Source organism: Gouania willdenowi, chromosome 16 (assembly GCF_900634775.1).
Source record: "Gouania willdenowi chromosome 16, fGouWil2.1, whole genome shotgun sequence".
Taxonomy (NCBI): domain Eukaryota; kingdom Metazoa; phylum Chordata; class Actinopteri; order Blenniiformes; family Gobiesocidae; genus Gouania; species Gouania willdenowi.
In genome coordinates this window covers 24582292-24600521 of record NC_041059.1, presented here as the reverse complement: position 1 = coordinate 24600521, position 18230 = coordinate 24582292, and the positions used below count along the sequence as shown (strand labels likewise).

Sequence of the window (18230 nt, the reverse complement as noted above, 5' to 3'; positions counted from 1 at the left end):
TGTGAAATGATAGTGTTGACATTCTGACACTGCTGTGTGTGACTTCGTTCCTGGTGCTCACTAATCAAAGCTATTGACTGGTATCACAGCATGAGGGAATGACGAGGGCATTGATCGGGGCTGACCAACAGTGCTCAGCAGTTTAAAGGGAGAGAGGAAGGATGGTCGAGTGCGGCCATAATAAAGATCATTTGTTCTTTCATTAGACTCAGTTCAGTGTCAGCAGCCTGTGGCAGCAGAGATACAAGCTACTACCTTCACTTTAGATTGAACAAAGAATTACAATTTTGGCCCACAATATTATTATTATTACATGTATTTATTTTGCAGTTAAATGAAATGCCAAACAATAAAGTCAATATATGCAACAGAAACATGTTTGTATGTTAGATAATGAGATAACACAGATGAAGAAAGACATTTCTGCATAAATTAGATTTGTCTTTGCTCTTTGATCAGAGTTTTTAACTGTGTTCTCTATTGACACTCGATCCACTTATTTGGATTGTGACCCCATTTTGATATCAATAATTTACTGGCGACGCTTTTTCTAGAATTTCTTTTTGATCATGTTTGTTATATTGTATTTAAATCCAAGATTAATGACAAGTTGTGCCAGATCAGATATTTTGTTAACTGCATTTTATTAACATTATTATTATTATTATTATTATTATTACAATTATTATTATTATTGTTGTTGTTGTTGTTGTTGTTGTTGTTGTTGTTGTTATTAATAACCAAATTTATATTTGACAAAGTGAAAGTATAGAATACAGTTGTTCAAGATTATGTGTTAATTTGGGTGATATATGATAAAAATGTATTTCTAATCAGTATTTATTTATTTATTTTTATTAATTACTAGACATTTCAGGCAACCCCATTTAAATTCCAGGTGACCCCCAAGGTTGAAAAACACTGGTTCAGACCCATTAACTATTGGATAAAACTCTCTATCCATCCATTGTCTGACCCACTTGCTCCTTTTCAGTGTCGTGGGGGATATTAACCCTATTGATGCAAATTGAAGTCGAATTGATGTCAATTGAAGAACTGTCCTTTTCCCTGATGCCTACAGCTTTTTTGAAAGCAATAGAAATAAATTTCTATTCCTAATTCAAGGCTTCTATTTCTCTGCATTAAATATAATATTAGTTAGATTATATGACCTTAATATTTCTAATGTTGAACTATTATTCAAAAAGCACAATAAGTGTCCTTGTGCATTCAATATGATTAAAAGAAAAAAACTGCTTTGCCTGTCCAGGTCAAAAAAAGGTATTTTTTTTATTTTTACAATAGTGTATTCATAAATGTACAGTGCCAATAACAGGCTTACCTTGTTTTGTCAAAAGAAAGCTTTACAAACCATTTATCAAATAAAAACATGTCACACTCAATAAGAGATGGCATATTTGTTTGGTTAATGGTTTAAATCCAGTGTTTTTAAAGGACAACATGTTCAAGGTGGAGAATATCATACTGTAATTTCATCCACTGAGAACAAATCCTTCCTCCACATTTTGATCGCCTCAGGAAATCCTAGAACTGTAAAGTAGTGTTTTCATCACAACTGCATCCTATGCACAATAGGATCTAATCAGATCTTTAGTTTGATCTGATTTTGAGTTGCTTTGTCACCACGTATATCCTGACATGAAACACAGCATTTATCTGTGAAAACCTGTCTTTCTCCATTTAATTCATGACATGTATGAAGCCATCTCCATCCTCCTCCCTTCTCCACGGGCACAATCGTCCTGTTAGACGAACATGGCGTGAGAGACAGGGTCGACGTGAGGCCACAGTGACTTTTAAACCAAAGCGACTCTCCTTCTAGCGCTGCCTTGTTGATTCACTGCACTGCTAATTAAAATCCACTGGACCAATGAGCACAGGGGGGCCTGTGGCTGAACTGGGGGGCGTCACTGTTGCTTATCAGTGGTCATTCATGGTCAGCGTGTGCATGAGTGAAAAGACTGCAAATTGGAAACAAAGGGAGAAGCACCAAAATAAAAACAGGGAGTGCCTGCAGCTTCCTGTGTTGGTGTGTGTGTGTGTGTGTGTGTGTGTGTGTGTGCTCCTGACCTTGATGGAGAGGCTGGTGAAGGGCTGCATGTGAGGGATGATGGAGGGTTTCTCCGACTATAAGATTATAGATCGGATGCAGTGAATCATCGAGCGATAGTGCTACACTCATCATTGCAATCCTTTCACATGATGCTGCAGTGGGTGGCGGCGTGGGGGGGTGGGGGGGGTTGGTGAACACTGCATGACCACGGCAGCCAGCCCGACCTGTCAGCAGATATTTATGTGCACTTGCTTTGTGGCATCATAGCAGAAACAACTAACGTCTTCCATTTGAACCCTGTGCTATACTACAGAGTCCTATGGAAGACATGGGCAACTGGCAGACCTCAGTCTCATTTTTTGCGGCCACCCAAAGTAAATCCCCAAAAATTCTTATTCAAGAAGTTGTAAGGTATATGAAGCCCGACATAATACACAACGTACACAAAAACACACCAAAAATACACAAAATGACTCGTAAAATATAAAATGACAGCAAAGACACACACAAAACAACAGCACATTGCAGAATACACACATTGACACACAGACTGTTCAAAAAATGACACAAAATGGCAGGAAAATACAAAAAATAACAACGATTTAGAAAGTGTAATTAAAAATGCACAAATCCACAACAAAAATGCAGGAAATGATAGAAAAATACACAAAATTACACTAAGAACACAAAAAAACAAACACACATTATGACGGAAAAAAAACACACAAAATGACTAAAATCTGATAAAACATCGAAACCATAGACAAAGACAGAAAAAAAAAAAGACAGAACCCTATTTCCACACTGTATTAATGCTCTGATTGGTCATTATTCTAAATGCTGGCATGAATATTGATCACATGACCCTCAAATCAGATACAATGATAGAGTTGCAATCTGATAATAATATCGATCCAATACTAGCAAAAAATTAAGTATGGATGGATTATATCAGCCTGAAACCAAAATCTCTGACACATATTTTATTTTTCATTTATCAATTCAATCAGAATATATTGTACTGTTGTTTATTTTAAACTAGGGGTTATTTTGCATTTTAAAAACCGACAATTTTTTTGCTTTATTGGCTTTTTTGAGGTGGTTTTTCAGGGTCTTCAATTATATTTTTATTTATTTTATTTCAAGTTTAAAAATGATTAGCCTGTTCCGCACACAATTACACACAGTGCAATGTGTGTGTTAGTTTCCAGCCCTCCACCTGCATCGCTTGGTGTAAATGGTGAATCTAATTGAATTGTTTTGTATACAATGGTATTTTCATGTTTAAGGTTTAAATGTACAGTACGTTACCCATTGGTTAACAATCAATGGGTAACGTACTGTAGAATCTCTGTTTGAGTAGTATCATTTATATCACTTAATCAAACCTTTTCTAACATTCCACACTACAAATTAAGTAATAAAAGGATTTGAATCGTATCGGTATCGTATCGGAAGTTAAATAGTTGGATCGGGACATGCCCCTAGTCCTCAGGAGGCAGTTTAATGTTGTCATGGAAGAAAAACCTTTTAGTTTAAGCAAAACCTGTCACTTCTTAGAAAAAAAGCTTGTCTGGGTTCGATTAGTTGGACCTACGGGTTTATACGATTAGTTTGAGTTTTTAACATTAAAAAACATTAGAATTAGTTTGTCTTGCATCATTACTTCTTGATGTATTTGTGTGTCGTGATTGATTTGTTGATTTGTAGAATTGTCTGCATGCTGGAGCAGTGGGTATTGATCACTGGGCATCAGTTTACTGCAGAAGCTTAAACCTTCCTTGGGCAGCTGTTGTCTTTTAATTGAATACAAGTAACAAGTGATTTTCTAGCTTGTTTTTCTTGCTTGTATTCATACAGTATGCGTGTATGTACACTGTTTTACACACACACGTGAAGCTAAAACGAGCAGAAGTGGATGCAATGCAACAAAGATCAAATCCCCGAACAGTGGTTTCCTTCCATGAATCGATTCACAGTGGATCACGTGAATAATATGAGAACACAGAGAGCAGCAAATCATTTGATGTGATGTGAAGATGATACTCAACGGTCCATCACAACGAGGGATGCTGTGCTTAAATCAGTAACGCTGCTGTGTGTAATTCAAGACGTCAAATATCTATTCAGGACTTTAATCGGAGCTCTGTCCTCACTGCAGGGCAAACAGACACAGACGGAGACTGAGATTTGTGCCACTAGAAACTGAATTAGTAACTTGAAATAGATATTTATAATAAATGCCTATATATATATATATATATATATATATATATCCCATCACCCCAGATGTATCAGTCATTGTTTACAGACTGACCATTTGTTGCTAGATTTAACCCTGATTTCCTCCTGATGTGCCTATGCTCCGATTTATATTTTCATATTCATATATATATATATTTTTGTATGCCCAACTCATAACACTTATTTGTCGATTTGCAATATTTCGTTTTTTATTTTCCTTTAATGTACCCCCTGTTGTTTAGTTTTTTTTCTTAAGTTAGAAACTCAGTTTATTACCCTTGTCGAGAGTTTGTATTTTTGAAAATGTTCAATATATATGTATATACTGTATATATGGTCACGCCCTCAACCGGGCCGTAAAGGAGTTTTCGTAGATGTAAACATGAGATCCACGAATCAGTGATTGATTGCTCAACCTCGCGGATCGGAACTGTGTCTCCGTGCAGTGAAATTGAACTGCGTGCAGTGAATCTGAATTTGAGAAGCAGAAATATATTGAATTTTTTGGAATGTACTAACTTAGATTGATTTTTTTTCTTTTTTTTGTTTTTTCAACAGGAAAAATACATTTTCAACTTACTAATTCAGTTTCAAAACGGTAAATTCAATTTCATGTTGTTACTTTAAAATTCAATAGCAAATATTCAAATTCAGTTTCTGAAGGATGAACAGTGCGGTTTGTGTGGAGCCTCTGCTGAGCTCGTGTGCAAAGACGTGACCCTCACCTCAACCCGCTTTGAAGCTGCTCGGACATCTCAGTCAACATGAAAGGACTGGTGCCACCTTTAGGGACAAGCCCCAGATAAACAACACACTCTAGGTCATATATTTCACAACCATCACCTAAATGCACGTGACTGTAAAATGTGTTGTAATTGCTGCTAAATGTGCTGGTGTTTAGTCTGACTGAGTACGTGGGAAAGACTCAAGGAAGCAAAGAGGGCGTCGTCTTATTTTTCAGTGTTTGAATCAAATCAAAAGCAACTGTGGAGTCAGATGACAAATTCAAGATGAAATATGATACTTTACTCATTACGGAGGAACATTGGAGTGGAGTGACTCTTTCCTTTTTACTGTAGCAGGCTGGTATAATAATCCCTGATGTGAAACAACAAAGTAACTTGACTCAGATAGGATTTGATAAGGAAGGATTTAAAGTCAAACCAGGAAAATAAAGAGTGGGAGACATTTGACATGTCATACACAAGGCCATTCAATGTGCTTTACGTGATTAATAAGTGCAACAGAAAACATTAAACAACAATAAAGGCCAAAAAGTGCCTCTAAATTCACAACTAATTAACCACATGCTACAGATTTGCAACTTTCACCAAAATGTAGCCCCAAAACTGAAGAAACGTTTGTACATTTAATTAAATCTATTGCAAATTATGAAATCCATCACTCTGTTTTTACCAAAAACTGTAAAAACTATTAAAATCTCCTCCCACAATTTTACTCAATTGACAGCCAACTTGCTCCAGCTCATCACAGCACAGCTTCAAAATCAATACGAACATTCAAATCAACATTAAATCAATAATAAAACAATTGATTCCTCTCAGTCATACGCAGTAGGACTGGATGACATTGGATAATGACTTCAGCTCTGCTGCAGTTTGTTCCACTTCTTTGCAGCATAACAACTAAAAGCAGCATCACCATGTTTACTGTGAGCTCTGGGCTCCACTATCTGATCTGTGTCCATAGATCTGAGAGACCTGCTGGGTTCATACCTGACGAACATCTCACTGATGTATTCTGGACCAAACCCATTCACAGATTTATACACCAGCAGCAGAACTTTAAAGTCTATTCTGAGGCTGACTGGGAGCCAGTGTAAAGACTTTAAAAGTGGAGTAATGTGTTCTGACCTCTTTGTTCTGTTAAGACCTGAGCTGCAGCATTTGATGCTCTTTTGGGAGTAAAAATCATTTGATTTGTCAGCAGAATATTACTGGTGTGAATTAACAACACACAATTTAGAAATATTTAATCTACGCCCCAAATTCAAGAGACATTTATGTAGAGATCTGTGTTTAATTTAAAAACAAATATTTATAAAGTTTACTACTTTACTTTCTGTAATCTGTTTTTCTCGTCCATGTTTCCAATTTGGAATTGTGAAGTGTCTTTGAGTGTTTTGAAAAGCGCAATATAAATTTTTCATTATTATTATTACTGGTATTATTATTACTTGTGGTCATTAGTAATTAAATCATCTACAATTATTATTTATTGTTTCCATTGGAATGCTTTTCATAACATCGCATAACTCATTTGATTAAATAAAGCAGATTCTGTTTGGTTGTATTTGTCTTTAACCCTGGTGGTCCTCTTTTTGTTTGTCTATTCTGTTTTCAATTCTCGTTTCATGTTTTCACTCTTGTCTTTGTGCGTCGCAGGTATTCCTGCTCGTGTCTCCACCTCCCAGTGATGTCCGTGCTACACGCTACAAACTCATGTGTTCTGGGTGAGTGATTAGCCGCCTGATGTTTTGCACCCAGGTGTGGCCCGTTCCTAATCAAGCCGCCCTCACTATTTAACTGTTTGGACACAGAATGATGGCTGGTTCCTCGTGTTCAGCTCTGTTTTATCTCCTGCTCATTTTGTTTTCTTTGTGACTCCTTGTGCCATTTTGGATTTGTGTGGTTTTTTTTTTTTTTTTATTGGGTTGAGCATTAAACATGGACTGGTTTTATGAGAGCTACTGTATGTCTGGCTGCTGCCTCAATCTCTTTCTGTGCTTGGCTCCTCTACCACCACATCTGGTGTGACAGATGTAATCTCGTAGCACCGCCAAAGCAATTGTAACTGAAATTCTGCTTAAAGAGTAACTTGACCCCTGTTTTCTCCTGATAGTACAGCTGCTTAGCTTGAAAATATAAAGGAATCCTGCATTTTGTGGTACAAGCATGAAATATGGTACTTGTAACCAAATACAGTCCAAAAAGATTTGGATATGGAGCCCATGGCAGCCATTTTTCAAAATGGCCACCAGCAACAACTGTTTTCTTATGACTGATGGATATAATATGATAATTCAGGCTTATTTATGCACTATTCCTTTATATTTTGAAGCTAAGCAGCTGTACTATTACCAAATATAGTACTTGGTTAAAGTCTCTTGGCTAACTGACCATTTTCATTGAACATTCAAAATGGCTGCCATGTTTTCAGACTGGTTAGATATGGGTGATCTCTGTGTCAAATTATAGATATATTTTTTTAATTCAGAATTTGAATTAGAAACTTTAGAATTTCTAAGAAGCTTTCTTCTGCCTCACAAGACTTATATTAAGTGAGGCCAAATCAAGGGTCTGTCACAGGGAAAGCTATCCACACTCACCTTCACAGAAACAGAGGGCTGTGCACTGCAACTGAACTTTTTTGCACTTGCAATGCCCAACACAACCCTTATTGCATTTGCAAGAGACCAGTTCATAACTGGACTGGCCTGCATCTGGTAGGCATCTCCAGAAGGGTTCATAGTCCCCCTCTGATGTCTTTGACCAGCCCCATTTGCACGGTGAAGGTAGTTCTGGTGTTGACACCAACACTTGACCCCACACGTGACCTCCTTGGTATACTGCTCTCTTGACATGCTCTTCGAGGGCCACACTAACTCTTTACTACAAGGACACACATACAAGTATGGGATACAACTAGGTTTCCGATAAGAAAATTGTCCTCCACCTAGCTCGATCGTTCATCCAGTACCATTTAATTCCTGTGTGATCTGTGCACCATCTGGTTAACTATAAACTCATATAAAGACCCGTTACCCTGGCCTCGGTTCTCCCGCGCTGGCACATCCTGTCTATTCAGGTGTGGCTATCTAACTACATCTAAATATGTAAACTATTAAGTAGATGTGGAGCTAACATTATGCACTTAGGAAATTAAACTGCACTACCACTCAACTATCACCACCAACCAGCACGTTAAAAACAGAACATTTGGCATTGTTAAGAGGAGTGTATTTAGCTGGCACTGAGTTTCACAGCAGTGGTGTTACCAGTGTGCCCTGGCTGTGTTTCAACATCCACTTTATTACATTAAGTTGTTTGCAGATATGAGTTTAGTGGATCAACAATGTAATTACAATAAGATAGTTAATAGCTCTATTTCCTGAAATTATCATTTTTATTTCGGCTACATGGCTGCCATCTTGAAATAAACTGTGGTCATAGGACACCAGTGGTCAACAGTTGCGAATACTGGTGTCCTCAGTTGTGTTGTAGAAGGAAGCTTCTGACCAATTTCCAAGTTCAAAATTAGAATTCCGCACAATCAGTCATTTTCCAAAAAAAAACCCATATCAGACAGTCACAGAAGTGATGGCAGCCATCTTGAAAATTAAATGACGTTTTTTTTTATTATCCTAAAGACATAGAAAATGGGGAGTGATGTAGGAACGTGGCGGCCATCTTTCCTCAGACAGCTGGCCCCGCTCATTACGTTGATGTCAGTGGTGCATGTACTATTTTAAATAACCCTAACTTGTTCAATTTTCAAACGGCAACCGCAATTTCAACATGTACAAGCATCCTATGTCATACCTACATATAATAAGGTTTGTAATAAGGCAAACCATTTGTAAATCTCTCAATATTTCATCGATTTAAGGATATTTTCGTTAAAGCTGATCACTCACCTTCCAACATCTACCGTAGAGAGCGTCAGAACGTCAGTTGTCTGAGGTAAGATGGCCGCCGTTGAGCTAAGCTGACGAATCCTGCTTGCGTCATCTAGTGTTTACATATATCTATGCTTTAGCCAGCGGCGTTTCCTGTTTTTGCCTCCAGTCACATCACTGGTGACGTGGGCCATTAAGGGGTCTATATGCTACTCATTACTCAATATACCGCTCTATTCACTCTTCTCTCAATCCAACCTACTCACCACAGATTGTAGAGCCCACAAGTGCTAGTTTGTAGAAAAGGGGCGGGGCTAACAGTGGTTGTTTGTGACGCAAGATGGTCCCAAAATGTCACATGATCTTGCTCTCAGCCAATAGCAAAAATCAATTGCAATAGCCAGGTTTAGCAGTGACTCTAAATATGCCAAATTGAAATATTTTGACTAAAATGTAGAGAGTTGGACCAGCATCAATCAACAGCACTACTTCATACCCAAATACATTTGTATTCAGCAGAAAAAAGTGGTTTTGGGATTTAGTTACTCTTTAAAGATCGTCCTCTCATTCAGTTCTGCAGAAGTAAAGAAATATTACTACTGCGACAAAATGTCATGAGTAAAACTAACTTGTCTCATAAGGCTCTAATCCAGCTCAGACACTATTACTGGGCAAACATTCTTCAGTTGCCATTGCTACGCTACTAATCAACATGACCTGCTTGGCTGAACCCTCACTAACAAAGCAGGTTTATGTTTGCCTGCATACTCAAGGCTGTCTTTACATTCAGCCGGCGACGATGACTTACCCTGAAGTAATCGCTGCATGCTGCGAGCACGGCCTTGTGAGCGTGGAATTTCTGCTCACCAGCGACCAAGGTGACATCACAAAGTAGGCCGTCCTTCCTCTGCTGGTTGAGAGCAGAGAGGACTGAGTCCTGGTGGGACTTTGACTGGCAGAGTCGCTGTCCTGTCAGCATCTCCTTACTAGGACAACAAACATATACAACAAACTTACTGTCATAATTAAGTGTGTACAGTTTCCCCAACAAGGTCATAGGTAGATTTCAGTCGGGATCGTTCATTTAATTATGCAGACCATTTGTGAAGGTGGGAGGAAACACCCACACACACTCAGGAAGTACATGCAGGTTGTGCTCAAAGCATAATAAGAATTCACTTTTCACTAGAGAAAGCAGTGGCTCCTTTAGTTAAAAACAGAGCTGTTAAAATTGTATTTCAAATGTCGGGCTATAGGGTTCTTTTTTTTCTCAAAATGACGATAGGGATACATCTCAAGTTCTATGTTTTTATTAACAGCCAGCTAGACAAGATCAAACATGTTCTGTCACTTTCGGCTTTGGTTTTCATGAGGGACAGCATGTGTGAGTGAGTTCTGCAGCGTAGCTTGTTTTAGGGCAGGGGTGCCAGTTTAAATCACTCTTTATATTCTCATATTAGTATTCCTCATTCCACTGGTTTGGATGGTGGAAGAGATTTGTTGTGCTGAAACTTTCAGAATTCCCTGAAGATTAGTGTTTGGAATAACGGCGTTCAAAATAATAGCGGTTTTTTTTTTTTTCAGTAACGGGGTAATCTAACTCATTACTTTTTACAACTCCGTTAACGTTACTGAACGTTAAATGTGGCGCGTTACATGCTTTGATTGAATTAACTGTTAATCCGAACGCACCCCTGGCTTCATACGCAGCTGTAGTGAGGAGGTGGGTTAAAAACAAGGCGAGTGATTATGATTGGCTAAGGCGGCGTCATGTTTCATGGTAGCCAATCAGAGCCTGTGTTTTTACACGTGCCAGCACACACACACACACACACACAGAGCAGATTGGATGAAGCAGCAGAGATGTTGAGCGTGGAGCAGTCTGATGAAAAGTTGTCATTTTTAAGGTGGCGATACAAACACAACTTTAAATTAATTGTGGTCAAAGGTAAGAACGTGCATGTGAAGTCTACATTATATCCAGGAGTGAAGACTTTGTCGACATTCGTTGTAAGCAACTCAAATTTAATGAAGCACCTCACGACGACACACGCATCTAAAAAAATCTGAATTCTTTGACATATAGCAACTTTTTAACGCAAATAGTTACTTTCCTTGGTAATGAGTTACTTTTATTATAGAGTAATTCAGTTACAAACTCAGCTGCTTTATGGATCAAGTAGTGAATAACTATGTATTTTTTTAAAGTAACGTTCCCAACACTCTTATAGATATACAGTAGCATTTTTCTGCTGTACATCAGACATAAACACACTAACCGTCTGTGTCCATCGCCATGTTGTCTCTGCAAAACATGTAAGTGAGGGTGGAAAAATAGCAACTCCTGAAAGTGGTATTTTAGCGCAAAAAAATGTGCTTTAAAGAATAAAACAAGTGTCGGAGTTGTAACTCTTCAGGTAACTTTGTTTGAAGCTGTAGGTAAGCGTAGAGCACAGGGATAACTGCTGTATGTCTTCTTAAACACTTTCAATGGCTCAGGTTAGCATAGCGTCCAACTTTCTTATTTTCCGACCATCCGAACCACTTTACATCCTCACTACTCCTAAAAGTGGTCTCGAAAGTGTACCATAACAACTATTACCCTTCTAAATATCTTTTTAACTTCAAACAATGAATGTAATTCAAAATAACACTTAGATCAAATATTGTAACTTGCTTTAGATGGTAAAAAAGGAAAATGAACCAAATAAAGCTCTTCTTACACTATATTGATTTAAACGAGGGCGGCACAGTGGTATAGTCGTTAGCAAATTGTTCTTTTCAAAATCTTTTCATTAACAGTTTTAAACAATTATTAGCACATCTGCCTCACAGCGAGAAGGTCCTGGGTTGAAGCTCCAACGATGACATTTAGGTCCTTTCTGTGTGGAGCTTGCATGTTCTCCCTGTGCTAGCATGGGTTTTCTCCATGCAGGGAATTTTACTGTAAGGTTGTTGTGTGTGTGTGCGCGTGTTAGCCCTGTGATAGACTGACGCCCCATCCAGCGCCCAATGACGGCTGGAGATAGGCACCAGCAGACCCCAGCGACCCTGAAATGGGGCAAGCGGGTGAGAAAATGGGTGGACAAATGATATTGTCTTATCACTTATTGCATACAAGATCATTTCTATATGTAGGACTAATAATTGTGTCTAAGATATGAACTGACCAAGGTAGGGGTTGTTTTTTTTATTCATCTGTGCGTTGTATTTAATAATATACTGCACAAGTTTTTTGTTTTTTACTTTTTTACGGACATATAAACCACCTCATTGATCCTAGGATTCCAGAACATTTAGACACGTTTTTTGTATGGTACAGCTGTATGAGATAGAAAAAACAGCCATTTCTTTGTGTATTCATCGTATATAATAATAATAATACTACTTTGCCGCATTGGGTGTTTTGCTTGTGATTGTAAAAGACAGTGGAATTGGAAACAAGGAAGTATTGGTTAATGCAAATAATACAAATGCAGGTTCTGTCCCAAAACTATTTACCACCTTTATACATGAAAATATCTTCATTAGGATTGTTTTCCACTTTGAATATTGCTATAGAAACGACATTAAGTGAATAGCAGTGACTCACAAAAAGCTCTGCCATTAGTGCCATGACATTTTCGTTGCACCTTGTCAGACTGAATAAATATCGATTCCTCCCCCACTGCCAAATGTCTCACGGAGTCTTTGTCGTGGATAATGGAAATAAAAAAACCATAGAAAAAAGCCTTAAATGGTGCGCCTGACTGTATGCTACGAATTTGCAGCGCATTCCTTGTCTCTCTCAGCTTGAAGTCATTTCATCAACAGCACTTTGCTCCGTCTATCAATCATGTTGGGTCACTTCCCTTCCCAGTCGCCACACTAAATGCTGCAGCCTGCCAAGAGGCTTGTTCTGTCACCTTCATGGTAACAAGGTGGGATTTAGAAGAAACTGTGTGTAAAGCATGTCTGTGTGTGCTGCTTGGATAGATGACTAAGATTGTTTTTGATGGGACATTGCCAAAGGAAATTTTGCTCATTTCAATCTTAATATTTGTATATTGACCATTGGAGTACAGATCAGATGTAAATACAATATTTGTAGTTTAGTCCATTTATCATTTGTAAGGCAAAGCAAATAAATCTTCATACCATTTAACTGAAAGTTCTTTACTGTATCCTTGTGCTGTGTCCTTCCTTGTGCTGCTTGACTGAATATTTTGAGCGAGCTGATACTACAGCTTGAGAACATGAATAATGAGCAACTTATTGATCCCATCAGCCCCTGTTTATCCAGGCGGAATAAGGAAAAGCGATTTTGTGCCCATACAACAACAGTGCCTTGATACAGATGTATCCAGTCATGTGTACATATTCAGAAACTGTATTTGTCGAGGGCAGTGGTTCTTAAACGGTGTGCCATGGGATTTTGTGACAACCATACATTTATTGCAATGTACAACTACACAAAAATGATTTTAATTTACTACTTTGTATGCATTAATTTCATAAAACAAAGGCAAACTTTATACCTATTTTTTTTATATATTTAGTTAATAAATATTTACTGAGTAATATAGTTGTCTTTGTCACATTTTATTTGGCGTTAGTAAATAATTATGCACATTTACAGATATTGTACATGATATGAGTGATAACACGTGTTATAAAGGCCATGAGCTCTATCTATTTAAAACCTGATTTACTTTCCAGGATTCAAACTCACAAAGATAAATACATAAGACAGATGTAGTTATTACTTAGTAGAGTTAGTAGAGTTTTAGTATTAAATTAACCATCTTTGAATGTTTATTTTCACTGAAACATTGTGAGAAATGTTTTTAAGTCCTTCAGATTTGGTGTATGGTCAGTGGTATGTTCTACATCATATGATACTGTATATAAGATATATATATTTTTGTATAATATGACATAATTTTAACATTTAACAAATGTTACATGTTGATTGGTTAAAAGTTGTTAGTAGATAGTAAAACAGGAAGATGATCATTTTCAATACATAATGAAAAATGATGTAATTGCATACGTTAGGAGAAATAAACTGTTTCATGTTGAAACTTCAATATTTCCTACCTTTTTAAGTTATTATAGCCTTTCTTGTTACCTTGATCCTTCGATGTTGGCTCTTCTTATCATCGTGAAGCAGAATTCACTAAGCGTTGGATTATTCACCCACTAATAGGGAACGTGAGCTGGGTTTAGACCGTCGTGAGACAGGTTAGTTTTAGCCTACTGATGATGTGTTGTTGCAATAGTAATCCTACTACGTGAAAATGTAGTACTCAAGAAGTGGTAGCCCTTCGGACTATTCGGTACCTATGAAGGAGCTCACAGTTTCAGAAAGATTGGTGACCCCTGGTCTCGTGTTTTTCTGTCACAATGTTTTGGATATTGATCCATTATCCATGCTACCTACCTGAAGCTGGGTTCAGAAGGCATGCCCCTACACAAAGGCAGAGATGAGGGTGGGGGAGGAGGAGGGGTGTTGTACGGCTCGTGTGGACTGGCGTCTCCTCCGTTGGTGCACACATCAGCCTGATGGGAGAGAACAGGCCGTCAGCTTCACTCCTTCCATCCACTTGACCTGGCCGCACTGTGACAACCTGCTTCGCAACGTGAGGAGGGACGGTACCTCACGCCACAGCTTGCTGACCTCTCTCCCTTCTCTCAGCTTCAGCTGCAGTTGACTTTGACAGTTCTCATGGCTGCTCTCTAAAGGCCATTCTCCACGTAAAGCACGGCCACTGTGACAGCCACAGGCAGCTCACATGTCACATGGAGGACTGAACAAGCTCAGCACTTCTCAGCTGGTATAGTCTAAATCACACCAGGTCTTTGTGGCGTATAGTCAACCTTGACGTCATCTGCTACACACACTGAATCTGATATAGTAGGTATAACACCCAGCAGGACAAGGTCGGCAGGGATGCTCTCATGAATCAAAACTGATCTAGATTCATCTATTCATTCTTTACACCAGTTTTCTAGAGGGCAGGGTTCTGCCAGAGTCTTTTTCAGGAACCACACCCTGGACAGTAGAGCAGTAGTGTTTGATGGAAACAACATACAGTCATGAAACAACATATCTATCTTTGATAATATCAAGCATCTCTCCTTGAGCTTAAAGAGGAAGTGAAACAAGTGGCCTTGATTAATTCCATTGGGATCTTTCCTTTATATGAAAATATCTTTAATTTACTCTACACTGTTCTGCCATCTTGGCTGTGACATCGTTGTACTACCTGAAGCATTCAAACACATTGTTGACAGTGTGTGTGGGTCTTCGATCACACGTCAAACCCAGAGGTTCCCCCACTCCCTCAGTGGCTCCCCAAGCTAAACTATGAGCCCACATGATCTTCCCAGAACCCTCTGCTCTGCCCAGGGCAGTGATTACAAAGCCCCTGCCCAGTGCTCATTCACAAAAATATTCATGAAAACATTGAATTTGATGTTTTCTGTTAAAAACCAGAAGAGCAGCCCTAGGTTAGACGGCTCTTCTCCATCTCAGCGGTCCCCTGACATCTAACAGCAACATACACCATAGCTATGCTCTGTTAAAGGACCAGGGTTTTATATGGAGTCTAGTGAGGATGATGTCATAACATTAGCTTCTACTCTGCGTTCTGGACCCAAAACTTTACCAGCTGAACATATACGCTGAAGCCAGTTTGTTTCCAGCTGTTAGCGATCAGCTCTTTGCCTAGCGAGTGGCTGGTTTAGCAGCTGGTTTGTTTGTTTCAAAGATTACACCAAGGAAATCTAAGTACACGTGACTGGACAGTTTTTCTTTGAAGTGTGCATGATGTTATGTAGGGTTGGGTTAAAAAAATAAAATAAAAATAAAAAATTCCATTAATTGGCCTGATATGGATTCATAAAATCCTAAAATAAAGATTTAATAAATACATCTTTTCTACCATGTGTAATGCACTACTGCTGGCTCAATTCTTGATGTAAATATTAATATATTTAATACTGCACCAAGTTAGAGTTAGTTTCCATTTTTTTTGTATTTACAGCATTAGTTTGAATTGAATCGAACCCTTGTGGGTCTAATTGATTTGAGAAATCTGAATCGATAACCCAGCTCTATTGTTATGGTTGTTTACAGACACTGGTATATTCCTGTACACAGACTACAGCGTTGACATCACAACCAAAATTGCAGATTGCAGGCTCAAAAATTGTGACTTTCAAAAGGCTCACATTGGTCTATTCAAGGGAAAAACACACAAAACTAACAACCAAACATTAATACTTTGTTACCAATCATTAATATACTGTATATATATCCACGCGTATCACTTCCCCTTTAAACAGGGTGTTTTACAGAGTAGCAAGTCCCTACAGAGGTCTCATGAGTGACCTTCATGGCCAGAGGCAAAAAAGGAGAGAGGAGGCTTAACCACAGTCCAAACCCTCATGCTGTGCATAGTTCATGTTTAGACTTCTGTGGGACAACACTCTTGCGCTTCAAAATCTCTGTTTGTCATCAATTTTGGAGTTTACATTGCATTACATAAAAAAACTGAACCAAAGAAAAGATTAAATCTAATCCTGGAGGAGGAGGGATATAATTAGAATATGATGATCACAACAAGTAGGCCATTGTTCGCTCTGAAACTGAATGAAAGCGACAACATTGCGAATGTTTACGCACAGGAGACACTGGGATTTACGCACGAACAGCGCGCAGCCGGCGGAGGTGATGGAGGACAGAGGAGAAAGGCTCAGACAGACAGACAGACAGACAGACAGACAGACAGACAGACAGACATAGAGACAGACAGACAGACAGAAATGATGAAACTGTCCAAAAAGCTCGTCTACCCAAAGGTCGCCTAGCAACAGGCCGCTCCTGCTGCGTCCGTCTGAGAGCGCAAACCTGATCAAAGCTCGTGCTGGATCTCCTCACATCTTCAGATCAATGGACTACAACACATCCATCCGCCCAGTCTATACTCTACACTTAATGCCAACAGCTTATACGTACCTTCATAAGACTGAGTGTGTCGCTCCCATTGGTGCTCAGAGCAGGCCGGTCATCGATGTCATCCACTGTCTGATCTCCTAACGAAGGAAAGCTGCTGTGAGCAGATGCGCCTGCTTATCTTGTACACTTTGGTTTCACTGTAGCATCTCGATTATTACATTATAACCCCGCCTTCCCAGGGCTGTCACATGAAGCTGGACACGGCCGAGAAAGAGCGCCGTCTAGTGGCCTATTGAGACATGACATGTTTGTGTAGTACACCTGTTAGGACCACAGGGGTCCTGCTAGCTGTACCAGCTCTACTAGTAATGTCACTGTACAACTAATACACCTGCTGTCGTCTTATTCTTCATCATAGATATTAACATATTAATATTTAAATATATAATAATGTATAAATATTAACCTGACAGCTTTTTGATTTGAATGATTTTATTTTTTTGATGGTGCACTATATCCCATATTTGTATTTATCTATACTATATTTGTATATTTTTATTGTATTTTTCTGGAGGTGTACACTTGTATTTAATGTTTTAGTGTTTCTTCTTTTTAAATACTGTATTTGTGGAGCAAAAAAAAAAAAAAAAAAAGAATTGCAGTTGGCAATTTTAGAACCAATAATTAAAAAAACAATAGCATAAAGCAGACCAGTTTTTTTTCCATGTAAAGTGCAAAAGGTGCCACTCTGCATTTAGAATTCATGCAATATAAAACCAAAAACCAATAAAACCAATAAAACCAAATCATGTCATTATCATGACATTGTTAAAAAAAAATGTTCCTATCTGTGATTGAACAAAACAATATACACAATATTTTGTCTGTCATTAAAGTAGATTTCTATGGAAAGTTTTGAAGATGGGCCTGTAAATATTTCCCATCTAACAGCATTAACATCGGAACTTTTCACTCACGGCTCTTAAAATGCGATTAAATTATTTAGAATTTTGAATTAGCAACCTAAACGATAGATTAAACCCAAACAATGTAACCTGATCCTTCATTAGCAGTTCATTTTAACATATTTGCGAGCACACAATATATATATATATATATATATATATATATATATATATATATATATATATATAGTATCAGAAGAAGAATATCAGCCAGTATCTGTAAATTAAAAAAATGAGCGTCCTTACTTTTATTTGATCATACGTATCTTTTCTTTAGGATTGAATTTAGATTGTTGTTTTATTTGGGCTATATTTATATCACGATATTGTCATTCAGATTTGGAAATTAAAAATGCAATAATCAAT

At 38.1% G+C, this 18230-nt stretch overlaps 1 protein-coding gene across 1 annotated transcript in view; it reads right to left on the bottom strand.

Annotated features, from left to right (window-relative positions):
• The window catches only part of klhl32 (kelch-like family member 32), a 49388-nt gene extending 32256 nt beyond the window's left edge, over window positions 1-17132 (bottom strand). Inside the window, 3 exon segments of the mRNA XM_028471653.1 lie at window positions 9766-9943; window positions 14380-14498; window positions 16960-17132. Of these exon segments, the coding sequence (XP_028327454.1) occupies window positions 9766-9943; window positions 14380-14498; window positions 16960-16965 (303 nt within the window). The 5' untranslated portion in view covers window positions 16966-17132.
• Between the last annotated feature and the right edge of the window lie 1098 nt (window positions 17133-18230).